General features: G+C 47.4%; 1 protein-coding gene across 1 annotated transcript in view; it reads right to left on the bottom strand.

Annotated features, from left to right (window-relative positions):
- The window catches only part of PDE3B (phosphodiesterase 3B), a 2,257,139-nt gene that overhangs the window by 748,402 nt on the left and 1,487,246 nt on the right, over positions 1–21,491 (bottom strand). The window contains exon 8 of the mRNA XM_069623736.1: positions 17,748–17,851. Coding sequence (XP_069479837.1) covers positions 17,748–17,851 — 104 coding nt within the window. The remainder of the gene's footprint in view (positions 1–17,747; positions 17,852–21,491) is intronic.

The raw sequence follows: 21,491 nt of genomic DNA, 5'->3' as shown, positions 1-21,491 counted from the left end.
TGAAGGCACAGAAAAAGGTTCAAATACAGGCCTCACCGACTTCTTCAGGGCCTTCCTCGGAGTTTCCACCGATGCACGGTATCGCCACAAAAGGCGTCGAGGGCTTCGACGGAATCGGCGTCAAACGTGGCAGTGATGGCTTCGACACAGGCCTTGAGGGGGGTGCCCCGAGCGTGTCCTTCGACGGCCTCGGCACCGATGGCGTCGACGATTCCTCGGAGGCGGATCCTCAAGAGAGTCCCTCGACGGACATGGAGGCGATGGCATCGACGTCTTCTTAGAAGACCACACAGGCTCTGACGGTCTCGAGGGCGTCTAGGACCGGGACCTGGAGCGGGCATGGCTAGAGCAATCTACTTTGTCCGATTGGGACCTCGATGGCTCCCGATGATCGGGCTGACCGCCTGAGCCCGAAGGCGAGCGAGCGGTGGCCCTAGCGCGTTCCTTGCCAGCTTCTCTCGAAGGCGCGGATGGAACGGAGCCCTGCGATTCGAAAACCGCCATCATTTCCTTACGAAATGCGTCCCATTCCGCAGGAGAGGAATGCTTGGTAGGACAAGCTACCCACCGTCTGGCGGAGTCCTCGGACGAGGAAGGCAACCGGTGCCGGCGCTTCCGAGAGTGCCTAGAAGACGCAGAGGAATGGCGGGAACCACTCTGGGACCGAGACCCCCCTGGACTTACGCTGACGCGGGGAGTCGCCCCTCGAATAGTCGTCGAAAGCCCAGCGGATTTCGACTTTCGGGTTTTGGACACCATACCTACAGACAGCTTCTTCTTCCACTCCCGCAAGGCCTTCGACGTCAGACTGGCAATCGTCACAGTCAACCGTGGCGTGGTCCTCGCGGAGGCACCAGAGGCAGACATCATGCGGGTCTGTAAGCGACATCTTGGAACCGCAGTCCTGACACTTCTTGAATCCCGACCGCGGGGTAGAAGAAGACGAAGACATGATATCGTCTTACAAACAACCAAGTTCGAAGAACCGAGAGAAATCAGAAGAACCAAGGCGCCCCGAGATCTCCGAAGCGAACACGTTCGTGGAAAAAACAGAACTGAGGCTATGGGCGTTGTGCGTCCTACTTATAACATCCAGTGACGTCGGCTCGACGGAGGCCCTAGAGGACGGTGTATCGACGTCATCGACGCAGGACGCAGAAACTTTTTTCGAAGCAGCACAGCTGTGGTGATTACCTGTCATAGATGTGGAATACGTCGGAGGAACCAATCCCCTTGAAACATATTTTGATATGGTACCTGCCGTTTTGTGAAAGGTAGGTGATTTTTGGCCTTTTTTTTCCAATAGGACATGTGTGAACAGAAGGGAAGAGAAGGGTCAAAAAGCTGTATGGGAGGACATAAAGGCATACATTTCTGAAAAGTAGACAACATTCCAAGATTAGGAAGGGGTGATTTGCGCAGGTCAGGCAACAACCATGTAGGGAAAAATTCCATAGTTTGGGTAAAAATCGGGAAAATGACAGAAAAAAAAGGTATGTGGTGGATATGGTTGGCCGGGTAAAGCAATGGCTTCTGTGAATTTTGTGAAAAACAATGCTCCGCTACATTCTCCCGACTCTTCCAGTTAGGAAATCACAAATTTGTCATAATGTTTCACAAAACAAGCAATACCACAAGCCAAAAACTGAGCCATGGTACACAGGATTTTTATTCTTACGGCCTAAACAGAGGTACTTAGCATGTGTAAATAAGGAAAACAAATGTGGTGAGGAAGGACAAGCATACATTTTTTGAAAGAGCACAGGCAGCCTTTTTAAGTGTATAGTGCCTAAAGCAGCGACTAAATGTAGGTCACATTTGGGAAATGAAAGGCTTTTGTGACAAAGTGCAGCAGCAAATGTGTCAAAACGTTAGGAAAAGCACGCAAACACAACAAATGTTGTACCTTCGTGCGTTTTCACAGGTGTTCTGATGAAAACGGAACCTCATGTGTGTGGGTGCACCTACCTGGGCGCAAAGGGAAAAGGCTAAACCACTGGTAACCCCAAGTCTTTCGGCAGAGCAGATTGAGGAATTTTGCTCTAGTGGACAAACTACAGATTTGGGCCTGGGGTGTTGCAGCCACAAAGGAAATCAGGGAACCCCGTGCATTTCCGAAAAGAGAACACCCGTGGGAATCCACAGAGGTCTGATTTGCGTGATCCGCCCCAGAATGTATTACCCACAATCTCTGACAAAGTCCAAAATTTGGTGAAACAAACTCAATTTTCGGACATTTCACTCTGCCCACCTACCGAAACATCCCGCCAACACCGCATGTCCTAGCTTTGTGCGTTTGCACCGGTGTCCCGACAATAACGGTACCTCACATGTGTGGGTGCACCTACCTGGGCGCAAAGGGAAAAGGCTAAACCACGGGTAACCCCCAAAGGGTTTGGGGAGCCAAACTACAGATTTGGGCCTAGGGTGTCGAAGCCACCAAGCAGAACAGCGAACCCCATGCATTTCCGAAAAGAGGACCCCCGTGCCCGTGGGAATCCACAGAGGTCTGACTTGCGTGAATCGCCCCATAATTGATTACCCACAATCCTCAGCAAAGTCCGAAATTTGGCGAGAAAAACACACTTTTCAGACATTTCCCTCTACACACCCTCCGAAAAACACTGCCAACACCACATATCCTACCTTCCCGCTTTTCCACAGGTGTTCCGACGAAAACAGTACCTCACATGTGTGGCTGCATCTACCTGGGCGCAAAGGGAAAAGGCTAAACCACTGGTAACCCCCAAAGGGTTTGGGGAGCCAACCTACAGATTTGGGCCTAGGGTGTCGAAACCACCAAGAAAACAGGGAACCCCATGCATTTCCGAAAAGAAGACACCCGTGGGATTCCAGATAGGTCTGACTTGCGTGAATCGTCCCACAATTTAGTATCCACAAGCCCCGGCAAAATCTGAAATTTGGCGAAAAGAAATTAAAAAGGAAAGTTCAGACATTTTCCTCTGCCCACCCACCGAAACATGTCATCAACACATGTCCTACCTTCCCACAGGTGTCCCAACGAGAACGGTACCTCACATGTGTGGGTGCACCTACCTGGGTGGAAAAGAAGAAGTGTCGACCATCCACAAGTTCTACGGCAGTCCCAGGGAGCACCAGCAGGGTCCCCAACCTTTACTGGAAGGAGAAGCTTCAACGCAGGCCAGCTAGAGCTGCAGGATAGTTGTGGGTAATCTCCCTGTCCTTGGGCGGCTGTCTCCCATGTGGTTTGACAATCTTCAAGTCCAGCAGCGGTTCCAGGGAGTCCTGGAAGGGTCCCTGACCTTTCCCAGAGGGAAATTCTGTAATGCTGCCTAGCCAAAGCTCCAGGGTGGTTGTGGGTGATGTCCCTGGCCTTGGGTGGTTGTCTTACACATGGGTTGACCGTCCACAAGTCCAGCAGTGGTTTCAGGGAGCCACAGTGAGCTCCCCGTCCTTTCCCAGAGGAAGAAGGTGTAACGCAACCCAGCCAGACCTCCAGGATGGTCGGGGGTGATGTCCCTGGCATTGGGCACTCGTCACCCATGTGTGTCAACCATCCCCCAAGCCCAACCTGGAGCTCTGGCAGGGCTGCATTACAGCTTCTCCCTCCGGGAAAGGTTGGGGACCCTTCCGGCGCTCTCTGGAACCGCTGCTGGGCTTGGGGATTGTCGACCCACATGGGAGACGGGTGCCCAATGCCAGGGACATCAACCCCGACCATCCTAGAGGTCTGGCAGGGATGCGTTACAGAATTTACCGTTGGAAAGGGAGGATGACCCTGCCGGGGCTCCCTGGGACTGCCGCTGCACTTGGGGATGGTCAACCCACATGGGAGACAGCTGCCCAAGGCCAGGGACATTACCCCTGACTTATCTAGAGCTCTGGCTGGCCTGCGTTACAGCTTCTCCCTCCGGGAAAGGACAGGGAATGTCCTGGTCCTCCCTGGAACCAACGCTGGGCTTGGGGATGTTCAACCCACATTGGAGTAAGCCACCCAAGGCCAGGGTTATGACCCCCCTACTACCCTGGAGCTCTGCCTGGGTTGTGTTACAGCGTCTCCCACCGGGAAAGGTCAGGGACCCTGCCGGGGCTCCCTGGCACCGCTGCTGGGCTTGGGGACGGTCAAACCACATGGGAGACAGCCACCCACGGCCAGGGACATCACGACGACAATTCTGCAGTGCTGGCTGGGCTGCATTACAGAATTACCCTTGGGGGACTGAAGAGAACCCTGCTGGGGCTCCCTGGAGCTGCCGCTGTGCTTGGGGACGGTACACCCACATGGTAAAAGGTTGTCCAAGACCATCACCTCCAACCGTCCTGGTGTTCTGGCTGGGCTGCGTTACAGGACTAGCCCCCCCTTTCATTGTAGCAAAAATCCTGGTGGTCTAGTGGCCCCCTACCCACACCCAAATCTCCTTTTATTCTATTTTTATTTTGGTTTGTAATTTTCTTTTGCCCCCTTCCCTGGGGGCAGATGATCAGCCATCTGCCCCCAGGGGGGCCAATACATGCAGCCCATGCTTGGGGGGGGGGGGGCTGCACCAAGATTTCTGGTGGCCTTCTCAGCCCCCACCCAAATAGATGGGGGGCATCTCATGTAGCCCTCCCTGGGGGCAGATGCCCCTTCCTGGGGCAGAAATGTGCCCCTAGGGAGGGCTACATGAGTTGCCCCCTACCCACTTGGGGTGCTGGGCGAGGGCCACCCCCCCTTTCATGACCTAAAAAATCCTGGTGGTCTAGTGGCCCCAAACCCCCACAAAACTAAACTAGTATGTTATTTGGGTCCCTTCCCTAGGGCCAGATAGGCACACATCTGCCCCCAGGGGGGCCCAAACCTGCAGCCCCATGCTTTGGGGGCCAGAAGGGAGAAGCCCACTTACATAGTAAGCAGCCCCCACATCACAAACAGATCCCTGGTGGTCTAGTGGCATTGCTGGGCGAGGATTGAGCCCTCTGCACCCGATCCGCACCCAGCAATGCTTCAAACAAAGGTGTTGGTGAAAAGGGGAAGAGTCTCCCCTTTCCAACGACACCTACCTCGATCTGAATGGCACTATAGTGCCACAGATCGAGGGAGAGAAAGGTGGAAACTCACCTTTTATTTTCACCTCGGCAGCCGAAATAGCTATCGCGGTGAAAATTACTTTCAGTTTCACGTCAGCACGCTTTACGTGTGCTGACGTGAAACTGACAGAAATCCAACCCCCGGGCCGTGAGTAGGAACCTCCTCCACACATAGCCCTCGGGTTGGATTTCAGTTTTATGCGGTGAGTGCCAAAAAGGATTAACTATCTCGTCCTTGGCACTGCAAACGTAATGTCAAGGACGAGATAACTCGTCCTTGGTACTTAAGAGGTCAAAGAATTTGCAATGCCCGATTCATCTCACTAATATCTTACTTCAGTGGTACACAAAAATGCTGTATTGATGCTCATTTGATGTTTTGGATCCAAATAACTTCTGGTGATATTAAACAAACTAGTACAACATTGCTAATAAAATGGGTGTGTTTGCCAATTAAGACAATTTTTGAAAACTAATTTATGCCTTGTACATTACTCACCGTAATCGTATTTTTGAATATTATCTAGTGGTAATTGCAGAGTATTGCATTTTCAAAGAACGAAAGGGACGTCGCGATGAGCGCGACTAACACTATCTCTAAAATGATGTGTAGTGTACCCAAAATCCCTCACTCGTCGAAGTCCAACTGGTTGTTTTTTTCTGCCTTATAGTTTGCGTGAGTACAGAATAGAGAAGGTGTAAAACGCCTTATGTTCCTTCTACTCCAAGAGGGGAGGAAGGATGGGCGCATGTGAATCTAAGCAGATGCAATCATCAGAAATACGACTACGGTGCGTAATGTATGTCTTCTGATGCTTACGGATCTGCTTAGAGTCACATGCTGTGCATAGACTAGCAAGCAGTACCCAGAGATGGTGGTGGGATGTGTGAAGGGAAAAGAGATGTCTTAGCACTGCTTGTCTCACTGGAGAATCACACCAAGAGTGTGCATCTAGGCAGTTGTGTTGTGTAAAAGTGTGTACAGAACTCCAGGTTGCTGCTTTGCAAATGGAATCTAGAGGAACATTTGCAGTGAATACCATGGTAGCCCCTGTACCCCGAGTCGAGTGAGCTCTAGGCGTGAAGGGTAGATCTCTATAGGCAAGAGTGTTACACAGTGTGATCCAGTTCATGATCCACCTGGAAATAGGTGATTTAGAGACAGGGTCCCCTTCTCTATCAGCTGCCATGGAAATGAAAAAAAACGTTTGTTTTTCTTAATGGCTTTATTTTTCTCCAGATAGTAAATCACTGCTCTCCTCACATCCAGTGTGTGCAGGCGCTTTTCTGTGACGTTAGTGGGGTTTTGGAAGAAGGAGGCCAGTTCGATGGACAGGTTCACATGGAACTTTGAGATAAATTTGGGTGCAAAGTGTGGGTGTATGCGCAAAACCACCTTGTCCTTATGAATCGTAACTAAGGGGTCCTGAACTCAAAGGGCCTGCAGTTCACCAACTCTCCTTATAAAGGCGATGGTCACCCACTAGGACAACATTCAGGTCCCATCCGGGAGCTGGGTTGGAGATAGGGGGGTGAAGTCTCTTTACCCCCTCCATAAAGGCTTTAATCACAGGAATCTGCCACCACAAAACCTTGCTCTGGGACGTGGTGTACACAGAAAGTGTGACTAAGTGGACCTTTAGAGAATTGAAAACCAGTCCTGAATCTAACAGGTGAGTTAGGTAAAGGACAATGTCTTTAGGAGAGCAATCAATAGGATTGACGCTCTTGGTATTATACCAGGTAACATAGCGCTTCCATTTACTGGAGTAGCAATGTTTGATGGCAGGTTTCCGTGCCTCCCTTAGTATTTACATGCATCTCTGAGGGAGTTGAAAGTGCCCAAACTCTATGACTTAAGGAGACAAGCTGCTAAGTTGAGTGTTTGGGGGCATGAATGTAGTGTCAATCCCAGATCTTGGGACAGCATGTTGTACGGGCATGGAAGCTTCCTGGGAGGGGAAACTGACATTGCCATGATATGGAGGAACCAAGGCTGGTGGGCCCACATAAGGGCCACCAGGATCATTGTGACTGGTTACTGGTGTATCTTCTGCACTATTCTGTTGAGAAGGGGAATCGGGGGGTGGGGGAGGGGGAGCATAGGCAAATCTCCCAGACCATGTTATCCAGAGACCATTCCCCTCGGAGCGGTTCTGTGGGTATCTAGAGGCATAGCCTGGGAATTTTACAGAGTGGTGAACTAGTATCTCTCTGGGAAGCACCATTCTGCAAGGATGTTGAGTAAAACGTCCTCTTGTAGCCACCATTCGTGCTCTATGGGTAGGGAGAAGTCTCTGCTCAGTACGTCTGCCAGAAGATTGAGTTCCCCTGGAACATGTTGCAAGAGGAGGAACATATTGTGTTTGAGTGCCCATTTCAAGATGTTCTGATACATTCTGGATAGCCCCAGAGAGCGAGTGCCCCCCCTCCCTGTTTGTTCAGGTAGTACATGGCCACGGTGCTATCTGTGAGGATGAGAATTGTTTTCCCCGGAGGTGTGCCTGGAAAACCTTCAGATCATTGAACACTGCTAGCAGTTCTAACAGGTTGATGTGGTTGGACGCTACTGATGGGGACCATATGCGTGCGTCATCGGTTGAAGAAGGTAAGCCCCCCCACCCAGACAGGTGTGTCTCTGGTAAGAGTGGCTTCTACTGCGGAGACTGAACAAGGGCTGTTCGACGCAACCACTAGATCGTCCCATTGACCACTGGCCTGACACCATTGGCTCAAGAGCCACTCTTGGATGGGGCACATGCGCAGACGAGTGTGAGGAACTAGGACGTTGCAGGAAGCCATAATCCCCAGAGGCTGCATGGCCTTGCGTACGGTTACCCGATAACTGGCTACATAGGGATTTGGAACAGCATGTTTTGCACCCTCTCGTTGGAGGGGAAGGCAAGCCTGTCTTCTGTCCGAATTAGTGCCCCCAGAAACTGTTCGATTTGGCTGGGGGTCAAGCTGGATTTCTTCTTGTTGATAGAGAACCCTAGGTTGAAGAGAAGATCCACTGTTTTCTGGGTGTTTGCTAGGCATGTTCCATACGAATCCCCTGTTATGAGCCAGTCATGTAGGTAGGGATATATGGGGTTGGACTGCCTGCGCAGGTGACACGCCACCACTGCTAGCACCTTTGTGACACCCTTGGGGTTGAGGCAATGTCAAAGGGGAGAACTTTGAACTGATATAGGGTTTCCTCTATCATGAACCTGAGGTTCTTTCTGTGTGCTGGCAACATTGAACTATGAAAGTATGCATCTTTTCTGTTCAATGTGGCCATGTAATCCCCCTTCTACAGCAGTAGGATTACCTCCTGAAGAGTTGGCATCCTGAATTTTTGAGGTTTGACATACTTGTTTGCAGGGCGCAGGACTAAAACAGGGCGCATGCTGAGATCCTTTTTGGGTATAAGGAAGTACACTGAATAAATACTCTCATTTACCTGGAGAAGGGGGGTGCCTTTCATGGTGCCCTTTTCCAGAAGGTCCTAAGCTTCCTCCAGCAGGATGTGCAGGTGTTCTGGCAACAGGTGTCTGCTTCTTGGTGGACGGTAGTGAGGTGGTCGGAGAAACTTCATACAGTATCCATGGCCGACGGTCTATAGTACCCACTGATCAGATGTGATCTCCTCCAAGCGTGGATGAATGCTGGCAGGCGACCCCTGAGCGGGGAAGAGTGGGAGGGGACCTGTATCAACGAGTCACTTGATACAGGTCACTTGGAGGAGGAGGCCGGGGAGCCTCTGGAAGCAGAGTTTCTACCTCTGCCCTTACCCCGACAAGAGCCTCATTGTTGATACTGGAAATTGCCAGAGGAGTCCTGCCCGGAGCACCAGTTGGAACCCCCCGACCCCCGAGAAGGATTGTCCACGAAATGACCGGCAGGCATTTGTGCCGCCGCACTGATTAAAGGGTTTAGCGAAGATCTGGCTGAGTGACTTTAATGTCTTATGCTCCTTTTTTGCCATTTCCAGGGCATCGTCGACTGACCTTCCCAAATAGATTGGTTCCCTCCACAGGCTTATTAATTAAGGAGGTCTGTGTTTCGGGCTTGAATACAGAGTTTGTCAACTAGGTGTGCCGCTTGAGCAGGGTTTGTTGGGTAAGGGTGCGCCATGCTGTTTCGGCAGAGTCCAGAGTGGTCTTCAGGATATTTTGGGTAACCTGTCTGCCTTCAGCCACAACCACCGGCAGGCGTGATCGGGTAGGCTCTGGAACTTCCTGAAGGCCATCCTGTACTAGGCCCCACTGAACATCACTATAGCTCGCAAGGAGTGTGGTGTTTGCAATTCTCGTGGAGTAAGCTGCAGAGGCGGTGACAGGCTTACCAAGGGCGCAAAGTTTTTTTTTACAATTCTTGTCTGGAGGGGATTCTGCCAAGGACAGTGGTACACGTGCCTGCTTGCGAGTGGTGGTTACGACAAAAGAGTCCGGTGTGGCATGGCCCCTAATGTAGAGGGGATCAAAGGGAGCCAGACAAAAAAAATCCACACAGGGATTAACTGCCTGTGTAATGGAAGGTGACAGTAAGAAGGGAGGCAGGCGTTTTTAATGGAGTTTAATAAGGGAATGGCTTGGCTAACCAGAGTGTTCTCCTTGAGGATGATGTCCTCCACAAAGTCGGAGTCAGGTGTGACTTTGTGCATACTGATCTTAACATGGTCAGCTGTTCTTTTCAGGAGGGAGTTAAACAACAATTAGTTGTCAACTGGCGACAAATCTCTTGGCAGAGGAGTAGTGGGGGCATCCAGACAGAGGACATCTGGATTAGCGTTTTGTGGTGCTGTGTGTACACAAATCCTGGTCGTTGACCTGGTCCCAATCTGGATCCTGACAGACAGGGTCTTGTCATAAATGTCAAAAACCCCATAGGAAACATTATGACCCTGGTCCTCGGGGTCATACTCAAAGATATTTACGTGGTGTTCCTGTGGTTCCTCTAAAGAGGGAAACTGGGCACCGGGGGAGGGAAGTTTCTGGGATTTAGAGGGGGTGGAGCATGAGTCCACTTCTCTATGCCTCTTCAAGGTATTATACTGGCTTGAAAAGTTGATGAACTCAGCCATTTTAGCCATACACTCTGTAATCCATTCAGAGGAAGCTGAGGGGTCAGAGGGGGTAGGGCTACACTGAATCCCTGTGTAAGACCTTAGAAAGAGGATGGGAGGCCTCAGCAAAGCCTTCCACCCCAGGGAAGAGGGGGCTTCCCTGAAGTCCCCAGCGGTCGAAATGGCTGAAAGCTTCTTGCAGAGCTTTGGCAGCATTATTGACGGCTTAGAGGATTTAGGCGCTTCTGTCAGCTCTGCCGTGGCTGACGATGCTACCACCTCTTTCGGCATCCTAGCGCCTTTGGATGGTAACGCATCCGTGGTGGAAATTTGAAGGGAACTGCCCATTCCAGAAGAGGTTTTATGCCCATTTGCATGCACCAGTGGCGGTTGAGCGGAGGGCGCTGAACTACAAGGTTTGGAAGGCCCTGCTGAGGACTTTGACAAGCCTACAGGCGCTGAGGCTCTTTTCGACGATCCGGAATAAGCCTTGTGGATTGTGTGTTTATGGACACGTGGTGTGTGAGTGCCCTTGTCGCCAGGGTGTAACCTCCCCATAGCAGTGCCTGGTGGAGGCAGGGACGGACACATGGGAGCACGTGGGCTCCTCAGAAAGGACGATGGCTCCCGACCCGGAGCCATGGCTGCCGATGGATTCCTCATTCGAAGCGACTGCTCCCCCAGGGGTGGTAGGGGGGGGGGGAGATTCTCAGCCTGCATAGCGAAGGCCGCCCACCGCTTTGTCTGTCTGTCTTTCAGCATTTTAGGCCGAAAGAGTTTACAGGCCTTACTCGAGCGCTTGTTGTGGTCGTGAGGAAGACACCTGTTACATTTACGATGGGTGTATCTCTGGGGAAATTTGCATTACCCGATGAGCAGAATGTAAAGGGAGTCCTCTCCATAGCAGAGGTGAGCTGCAGAGAAATACATTCTCAAAGAGAAGAAGAAAACAGGGCCCCACACTCGTTACTATAAAGGCCGGGCCGGAAGGCCGAGGCCACACGTTCAACAGTCGGTGAGCAGTCGCGGATTCAGGCGCCAGCGAGCAGGAATCCCACGAAACAGCCGTCGAGATGATGGTTGAAGATTGACTAAACCACCATAGGCAGTGGGATTAGATAAGCAATGTAAAACTCTTACGAGATTCGCATAAGCGAGGAACTATGTTGGTGGAAAAAAATAATCTGTGGGACCTGGACGCATGAGGGATTTTGGGTACACTACACGTCACGTAAGGGATAGTGTTACAGTCGCACCCTCTCAACGTCCCTCTAGATATTCGAAAAAAAGATCCAATACTCCTCGATTACCACTAGATGTCAGACTATATGTACAGCATGTGACTAAGCAGATCCACAAGCATCAGAAACGCAGATATTTTGCATCTAGTGGTGAGAAAAAACAGAGTAGCAATATTGATAGCCAGGGAGGTCCTGATTGCCAACGTTAAAATCTGGAGGGACCCCCACGGTAGACACATTTTTGTGAAAGTTTCACTGTATTGCCAGATGTATACATTGGTGTTTCTATGTGCACCCAATAGTGGGCAAGATCAATTTATAAAAGCATTCATCCACCAGGCAATCTCCCTCAATGAGGGACAAACGATTTTAGGGGGAGACGTTAACCTAGTCCCAGATCCAGACAAGGATAAGATTACAGCACCTTCCACGATAGACACTAAGAATGCCATCGAGTTAGCACGTCTGTTGCGAGAACTATGTGATGGATGTGTGGCGACTAGATAACGCCGACTTTCGTTACTTTACGTTCTACTCACATGTCCATGGGGGCCTTTCTAGGATAGATCTAATATTGATGTCTGGGCCATTATTTTCATGTCTTAGAAAGGTGTATATTGCGCCCCGATTGGTCTCTGATCATGCTCCGGTGATCGCAACGGTGAGGGTGGATTGACTTCCCACCCAGATCAGGGGGACTTGGAAGTTGTATGACACAATTTTGAAGGATCTGGTGATACACCTGAAAATCTCTGGGGTGCTCACAAACTACTTCATAGAGAATAACGCAAAGGACTGTTCAATGGCGACTGTTTGGGACGCCATGAAAGCCTGAAATCATGATGCGCACTGCTGCATTCACTAGGAGCAATAAGGTAGATCAAACTTGTGTGGAGGAAACAGTGCAGGAAATGGAGGCGGAGCATAAATTCATGAGATGCCAGGTGATACTACGGAAACCGAAACTGTCAAGGGCCAAGCTTGAGGCTCATGTGGCCGATAAATCAGCACAAGGCATTGCTCAAAACAAAACATTATGATGTGCACAGGAATAAAGTGAATAGACTGTCAGTGTACAAACTAAAGAAAATTCATTCTCTGAATAATGTACAAGCAATTGAAGCAGATGATGGGGTAGCATGTTACAGCGATGCCAAATTAAATAAGGGCCTGATGACGGATGAGCTCAGTCGGGTTGAGAGATGGGTACAAATTATAACAAGGGCTGCCATACCCTGTGTGCTTGCCGAACTTACTGGTGCATTGGAAGACCGGATACTACCACTCTAGGTGGAATAGGTTATTAAAACCCTTAAAAACCAAGTGCCTGGACCTCATAGGTTATCTGCATCCTTCTACAAAATGTTCAACCCCAGCCGATACCCAATTTGATGAAATTCTTTAATGCATTTTTGGTCTTGAGTAGAACAACTCTGTCCATGGAAGAATCAGTTACGATACCGGTACTTAAACCTGGGAAAGACCATATAGAATGTGAATTTTACAGGCCAATTACAATAATGAACATTGATGCGATAATCTATTCCAAAATATTGGCACAAAGGAAGATGGGAGTGTTATGGGTAGCAATGAATTTTTCTCCGATAGGGTTCATAACTGATAGAAACACAGAAGACAATATAACAAGGGTTCCAGACATTATAGAGATTGCTAATAGAAATAAAATTGAAATGCGGGTGACGACACTGGATGCGGATAAAGTGTTTCATATCGTGGATTGGGGTTACATTAAGTCACTGCTTGGACAATATGGGTTTCGACCTAACTTCGCTACTGCGAATTATCAAAGCCCCTCCATGGTAATTAGGGTAAATAGGTTAACAACGCCTAAAATACTGCTTTTAGGGGAGTCATGCAGGGCTGTCTTTACATAAGCGGCCGGATTTACGGTTCATTACTCAAGTCCAGAGCCCTTAGTGTTTCTATTCCACAGCAGAGGAAACGGGATCTTACTACAATATGCCCGATCCCTAGTGAAATATCGTGCACCTATCACTACAATTTCCCACAGGTATTTAAATAACTGTGTGAAGATTTGGATAGGTGGGATAAACAGGACATTGTGTGGTTCGGGAAAATAACGGCTGTTAGAATTAACCTGATCCCGAGGTTGTTATATCATTCACGAGTTTTGCCGGTTAAGCTCCCTAATCCTAAAATGCGGACACTTCAGGGAAAGATTTAGGATTTTCTGTGGGGGAAAAAGAAGGAACAATTATCGAGGAAGGTGTTGTTGAGAGGGGTAAGAAATGGGGGGTTGCGAGTCCCAGATGTCCACCGGTATAACATGGCAGCACAATTATCGCATAATATCAGTGCTTAATTTGAGGGGGGTTTACCATGGCTCAGCTCTGGCACTTATTTCTGAGCCCCTACACTTATTGCTGATTCCAGCTTGATTATGTTGTGGTGTTTTGGAAACTTTATTATGTTAACTGGCACTCAGTCAGTCATACTAACATAACTACAACGGTGCAAGGTTTGAAATCGCTGGCAGCTGGAAGCTATTTAGCTCCTACTTCTACTCTCGGAGAGCCTGGTTACCTTGAAACCAACAGCTACCAGGAACTACTTTTGGCTCCCCAGTCCAAGCTGTGCCTTTCAAACTTGAATATGTCGCATTAACTTTCAATGTTTGAAAATGTTTCTGTAATAAGCATCTGGGTGGGTTGACAATAACAAAGTAGTCACCAGCCAGCAGCCCCAACACTGGGGCAAGGTCAGTGAAAAGGCCAATATCGAAGAGGAGTTCCTATCATGAGTGACAACCTATATACGAAAATCTTGCTGCAGTGTTTGATAGGGAATTTCATCCGTTAAGTAATGATTGTGCCTGCATTTGTCCATCAATCAGCATGCTTGCTCTTTTTTTCTATGGATAGATGATTAACACGTTCCACTTGCCACTGATGGGATCGGAGCAATATGTCAACATGATGCGTTTTAAAGAAACACTTAAGCGTTTTGTTTATTTCAAGACACAACTGATATATGTCGATTGATATCTGTAAATCGCAGAGTGGATCCAACACCCTCAATTAACGTTTGGGAGTTGCAGCTTTAACCACAAATATGTTGACACAGTATGGAGCAGCCATGGGTAGTGTCAACACTGGGGAGGGAGTTGCCCACCCCAATTTGCAACAGTCGTGCTAGAAAATATTTGGGCCCTGGCATTTATTTCCTTCCAAATTAAGCACTGCATATAATGGCATGGGGCAGGGAAGAGGAGGCACCCAAGTGAAACAGACCGAGAAGAGTTGGTCTCCGATTACCCTTTCTCAGCTACCCTTTGTAAATAAATTAAGTCATAAAGCGTACTTCCCAGTGCTGACCTCGATGCCGAATAATATTTACCATTAGATAAGTGCTTCCCGTAGAAGGGGAATTAGGACAACTATGGGACCGCTCCCTGTGGTGGTTTGGCATAATCCTGATTTTCACCCAGGTAATGATAGGGATGTTTAATAGAGGGAGTGCTGGAACATCTGGGTCAATTATACACTGGGGAGTAGGAGGGGACTGCTATCATTTGAGGAATGTAAAACTAGGTTCTGTGCAACTTATTACGGGGATGTAAGATGTGCTGCATATTTTTAGTGGGAACGTTATGTAGAGGTAAAGCTTTCAGTGGGATGCAGGACACATTATCACATTGTCATGTGAGGGTGTAGACAGCATCACCAAGATAGGACAATAAACAGTTACGTCCCGCCATGTGCGGTCAGCCCCTTTTGTGCAGCAATACCTACAGCTCTGTGCCAACTCTTGGAGCCAGGGCCTACAATTGTGCACACAAGATACAACAGACTACAAAACGGCACAGCTGAAGTAGTTGACCTTAACCTGACAGCACACGAATTAAACAAATAGGACCTTGGGCTGAAATCCATAAATCTCAAATTTCAAGTCCAATGACGTGTAAAACATTACATTCTGGGTCACCTTGGTGTACAGAGACAGGGTATAATACCAAACACGTTTTATACAGAGGAAACTTTGCAGTCAGGTTCAACATGATTCTTAACCTTGCAACCTTGCAATACAGCTTGTTTTTGTTTCAACAATATCGTGACGCTTTGGCAGAACCTTGTGGCCAAAACACTGTTGTAGTGAAGAGAGTGAAGGAAAGATGTGCTGAGAAGCAGTATTTGGCTACCAAGGTAACTGGCATTGTTATTGGCTGTATCAAAGATGTATATTTTTCTGTCCTGACACTCAGCATGCTTTCTTCTGTCACCAGGACTCAGGACAGGCACAAGTAAACAAAAACTACACAGCTCACGCCCAGTAAAGCCAGTCCTACTTAGTTAGCCAGTGCCCATGTCACATTCGTAGTACTTGCCTTGTCACCGTGCTCGTCCATCAGAGTTTTCATACTAGGTTTATATGATTGTAAGCAGCCTTTTGTGTTGAAATTAAGTCCTTACAACTAGGTCGACCATTTTGCTAAATCTTCCTACCAGCAAGGTTATGTCCAGACTGAAAGCAGTCATTTCCAAAAGTTGAGCAAGATAGGCAATTTTAAAACAATGTCTGTTGAAGTGCACAGGAGCACAAACGGTGAATTGATTCAAACAAAAGCTGCTCCAAATCAATCATGGCCCCATTATAAAAAATATATAAAATATTGCCTAGTATGTCTTTATAATGACAAACATGTTGCGCCTGAACACTCAATTATAATGCATCCGCTTACCAAGCAAGTATGTGCAATAAAGTGATGGAACCCAAAGTTCTACTATTAATCATAATACTAACAACACAAGGTAATTCAGAACAGGAATTAAAAAAACAATGTTCCCAGCAGCATGGCATCAAAGGAGACCTTAAAATTAACATTGGCGCATTAAAAGTGAAGGCCATTATTCACTTGGACGCTTTAATAGTGTCAGCCATAGACGAAAAATAAAAGCCATGTTTGAATTAAAAAAGGTAACATTGCACAAAAGTAGAAAAATCATCACTCTACCAAGTAGAAGCAAGGCTTAACAACTCTTAAAAGAAACATTTGACAACTCATCCCCCAACTTACATAGTTACACCAGCTTAAACAAGGCAGCTGACAGACAGTATAAAGAACAAGTTACTCACTGTAGTGAGTACTGTACTCCTATTCAATCGGCCCCTTTCCACCATACTGTATGTACGTCCACCCCATGAGGATGGGACCACAGCCTTTTGCACCGTAAAATGGGCACTTTGCCATTAAATCCTGTTTTGCGTGCATGCTGGTGCGGCAGTGAGCAATATCACACACCAGTAACCCATTCTGCCCTCAGGTACCCCACCTCAGTCCCTCTTTACTAGTGCATTGGGGATTATAGTTCCAACTACAATAACATGTTTAAGAGGAATGGTGGGGAGATGTTTGGAGGAAAGGGGTATATGGATTGGGAGTACACTACTCACTATGGCTAAGGAGCCTGTAGTCTAAACACGTACAGGCTCCCCTCAGGCAAAGGCCCAATGACAAGACCAGATTGCCGCTCAGATCGCTCTCTGGTAATAGAGCTCGATGTTCCGGCTCCAGAAGAGTCCAAGGGCCCCCCTGTGTGCACACTGCTAGCTCTGTGAGCCTTGGGTCCGGTGCGAGCAGAAGAGTCCTTACAACCCCTCCCAGCAGGAGGGCTCCCTGGGAAGGAGTACCCCAGCCAGGGTACCTACAAAACAAAGGAGAACTTACCTTTCTTGAGCAAGATTTACTGTGTGCAAATTCCTTCAAGGGTTCATTCAGCAACCCTCCAAATATTCTCCTGCCACCAGGTGAGCCCCTTCTTCAATGACCTTGGAGTTAATATGTTACAGAATCTGCACAGGTCCCACACCAGTGGTCGGCCCTCATGCACCCTAAATAGAGCATGTGAAGGACTGAGGCAGAGAAAGGACTTAGAAGATGAACACAGCAGAAGCCAGTCAAGCCCGACATGGACCGGTGACCCAAAGGCAGGGATGAATTTAAGAGAGACAGAAAGACAAAAAAATTGTTACCAAAGGAAGTGTGCAGCAGAAAATTAACAGAGCTGTCAAGGGCCAGACGTCCATTCCCAATGCATAAAAAATGGACCGAGGTGTGTGGCAGGGGAGGGTGGGGTTTACGTGGGCGATCACACACACTGCCATACCTACGCATGCCCAATGCAGTATTTAAAGGGGGAGTGCACATTTGTCTGTGCAAAAGGCTCCTGAAGTATGGAGGAAATGGGCTGAGGAGTAGGAGTATAGACATTTCACCATGATGCACTTTTCCTGCATCATGGAACAGCTAATGGGCACAAGAGTCCCTCTACAAAGCACTGAAAGAGCTCTGGTAGAAAACCAAAGCTCCACTAACCCAGCCTAATAAATCACACACTGTGCAATAAAAATTGATGATCAGACCTTACCCCATTATGTGGTTTGTTTTGGACCCATTCTGAAAGATGATCACTGATTTCTTTTAACTTTCTTCTCAAATCTGAGCATTCTGTTCCAGTATCCTGTTGACTCTCTGTAAAAAGTGATGCATTTAAATTAAGTGACTACATCATGACGTTCGAGAAAAAGGAAGGCTTAATAAAGCAAGTGAACAGAAATTAAATTATAATTTAAATAAGTTTCATTTTGCTCTCGAAGCTACACCTACGATCGTGTGATGTGTATACCTTAACTTTCTCATAGGGCACACTTGCCAACAGAAAGAAATGATTATCAGGCGCTAAAATCCTTTGACCTATGACTTCAATGACTTCTGATGAAGTCCGTTAAGATGTTGTGATGTATTTAGAGTCTTTTCCTAACAACTAGATTAAAACGTATTAAACTCTTGGTCTGACTCGCTCTCAGTTCTTGATATTGCAGATGAAATGGATACAGGAGTTGTATTCGTTTGTTGTGTATAAAGCCCTTATGGTCAGATTTGAACTTTTCTCAATTTGTGTGCGACTCGTTTGGGAAAGGCATGCACATAAAGCAAAAACTTGAAATGCTCACCATTATCACCATTATGTGTGCCTTCAATTTCCATTATAACTGTTCCTTGCAATGTATCAAAGGACTGTGCTTCATAAATTTCTCACAATTGCTTCAATAGGCATCTTCCACATACCCATGTCTTCTTACGTAACAAACATTTCTACTTACAGTTACCAACCTTCCTGATTACTACTTGACTAGTAATGTACAAACAAGAACATTTTATTTGTAGATGAATGATTCAAATAGATTGGAAAATATGGAGTTTTTCCATTTCGCAAGTTTTATTTTAGTTGTAACCCCAATCTTTAAAAATAAAAGTAAATGGAGTTAAATTGTTTGTTTATTGTTGAATAAAGTACAATTTGTACACAAGTACAACTGCCTAGCTCTTACAAAACTGTTTTATTTACTGGTCATTTATACAGTGGCTATACACTCAAACAAGCGTCCCAAAACGCCCCAACGCAGGGAGGGTAAAAGACTAGACAGGGGTTAACATTCTTACTAAGCATTGGGATATTCAGAATGGGCAAGTGCAATGCGTTTAGAGGTACAACATAATAAAGGAGGAATATCAAACTGTTACAAACATATGACAGAAATATTGCACGTGCCAGACCGTCGTTATAAAATGCAAGAGCAAAACATGAAAAAAGGAGCGAGGGGAGCGGGCTGTGTGGGGTGAGGAGTACAAAAACAAAAATAAGTTCAGGGGGCATAAAGGCGGAGAGGAGAGGGGGAAGAGGGAAGCACACTCTACACAGTCAGACACAGAAAAGGCAACAGGTGTAAAAACGCCTGAATTCGGGTTTCAAGCAGGCACACTAGAAACACGTGAGTCAACAGTGGCTGCAGCTATCAATGACATGGTGAGGCAGGAAACACGAGTTGGCTACTCACAGGAAGAACTGCAAGTGAGCCATGAGTCCTGGCCAGGCAAGGGAGGCAGTCAACAACCCCAGGTCAAGAAGAAATCGGAGGCGTGTGTAGGGGTGGAAATTGAAGGGAATATGGAGGGGCCCAACCAGACCAGCCAGCCCCAGACAGGGCCACACACAGGCCTTTGGAGAGGGCCTTGCAAGGAAAGGGCTTTCTTGCAGTCTGCGAGCTTGCTGATTGGCCAGATGAAGATGGAGGGGGCCAATCATTCTAGCCGCCGGCAATGTGAGCACAAGGCACTCAGGTGCCCAGAAAGTAATGGTGCCGGTGGCAGCCATGTTGGTAAGGCAATTGCTGACAAGCAGAGACCACACAAAAAGGGCCAAAGACAGAAACTACTGCCAAGGAAGTAGCAGCACGAAGCACATGCACACAAAAAGACCCACCATGTGCCCATAGATTGAAGTGGGCTCAGCAGATAGCACGAACACCATGTGGGTAAAAGTTTCATTCCGAATGTAGACAAAGCCCTGCTGGGCTTACTGTGATGATATGATGATTCTGCATGGTGGGGTCCTCTCGCAGGTGCCGGAGAGAGGGAGAACGAGCCAAAATATGGACCTCATTAAGAGTTTGGTGGTAATTCATTCATTTTGTCATTGTATTGCGCCTTTCACTATAATTATGGTCCATATGCGTTGATGGATTAATGACCTCGGAAGACCAGAGTCCAAAATAGGGGAGAATTAGGAGGTGCGCGTGTGTGTGTATTTCGGTCCATTAAAGTAATGAGAGGATGGCCAATACCCATCACCCATGTCTGAATGTTATGTGGATGGGCAGAAAGAAGGTATACTATGAACTAAACAGGGTTGATTGTGTTTAAGTGGATAGAAATGTATGTGTGCAGCTACAGTTCGACTTTTTGTCGTGGAAGGTAGCTTCATTCTCATGGCAGAGGTGTTGTGCAATAGTGTGTGTGTGTTATACGCGAGTGCAGGGTGCGTGGAAATGAACCTGTGCCTTCCACCAAGTTATGAAGGTGCATTGTGCAAGAGAAAAAATGGGTTAGCTGAACAAATTGCAATGTCTACACCCTGGGGTCCATCGATGTACAAAGAGCAGTGTTAATGTTAAGTGTCACATACGATCTAAGCGCAAAAATGAATAAATAAATACTCACCCTATGAGAGGATCTACGAGTGATACATTGACATCCCTAGTTCCATCAAGTGCGAAAAGGCACCCCTTGATGTCTACTTGCAGTGACAATTCAGCAGTAAATCAGACGAATTTTCACCAAGCTCTATTATTCTTACCGCCACTTGGTCCTGTGTAGCTACCACCGGATTACAAGTGGCGTAGGATGTCGTAATTTCCCATATTTGGAGCCCAAAGGACTTAATGGAGATTTTTGCTGGATTTACCCATGGTGGAATTGCTGTGTGGTAAATTCACCGATCTTTGGCTGAAAAGTGGAGGATTTACCTCCAGAAACAAGCTAGCTGGAGGTGAATCAGCCTCTTTTCCTCCAAAATTTGGCGGATTTACCACGCAGTAATATCGCCAGCAGTAAATCCACCAAAACCTTTCATTTGTTAGTGTGGGAAGAATGGTGGCTTTTCCCTTACCACCAGAAAAAGTGGTGGTAACAGAATTACTTTTTTTGGGTAGGACCTTTGTTGGGTGAAAAAAGGGTGTGCATGGAATGAAGGTCTGGAACAGCAATCAAGCATTAGGGCCAGGTATGCACTGAAACAGTCACGGTTCTACCAGTGCTGGGGGTCACACTTCAAGAAGGCATACATTATTCATCGAAAATGTGTTTCCGTTGCAAATAATAGCTTCACAGAATTGGGCTCAGGTAGCCACAAAGTGGGACCCAGTAAATTGGAAGAATTACACGTTGGGCTAGAGAAAGTGAAATGAAGGAATCAAAAAGACCAATTTCAAAGAAGGGGGTGCTGCTTTGCCTAAAATTCTTAATCGGGGCCAGATTAAAGACACTTTGCATGGGTGCAATTGCAAAGTTGCCATTTGCCCTACTGCAAAAAGCATTTGGGCCATATTCAAAAACATGTGCACAGTGACATGCAATATTTCATGGTATAAGCATTGGCAAACATTTCCCTAGTGCAAAAAACATGCACTTTAAATATATTTTTGCATCAGGGAAAAGTATGCCTTGGTGCTAATACCATTCTGTTAATATAGTTCCTAATACAGAATGGCATTAGCACTAAGGAAAACGTGGCCCTGGTACAAAACTGCGTTGAAAGTGCATGTTGTTTTGC

Source organism: Ambystoma mexicanum, chromosome 11, assembly GCF_040938575.1.
Source record: "Ambystoma mexicanum isolate Mex_15411 chromosome 11, UKY_AmexF1_1, whole genome shotgun sequence".
Classification (NCBI taxonomy): Eukaryota; Metazoa; Chordata; class Amphibia; order Caudata; family Ambystomatidae; genus Ambystoma; species Ambystoma mexicanum.
Note: the sequence above shows the minus strand (reverse complement) of the source record. Positions and strands in the feature narration are given on the sequence as shown.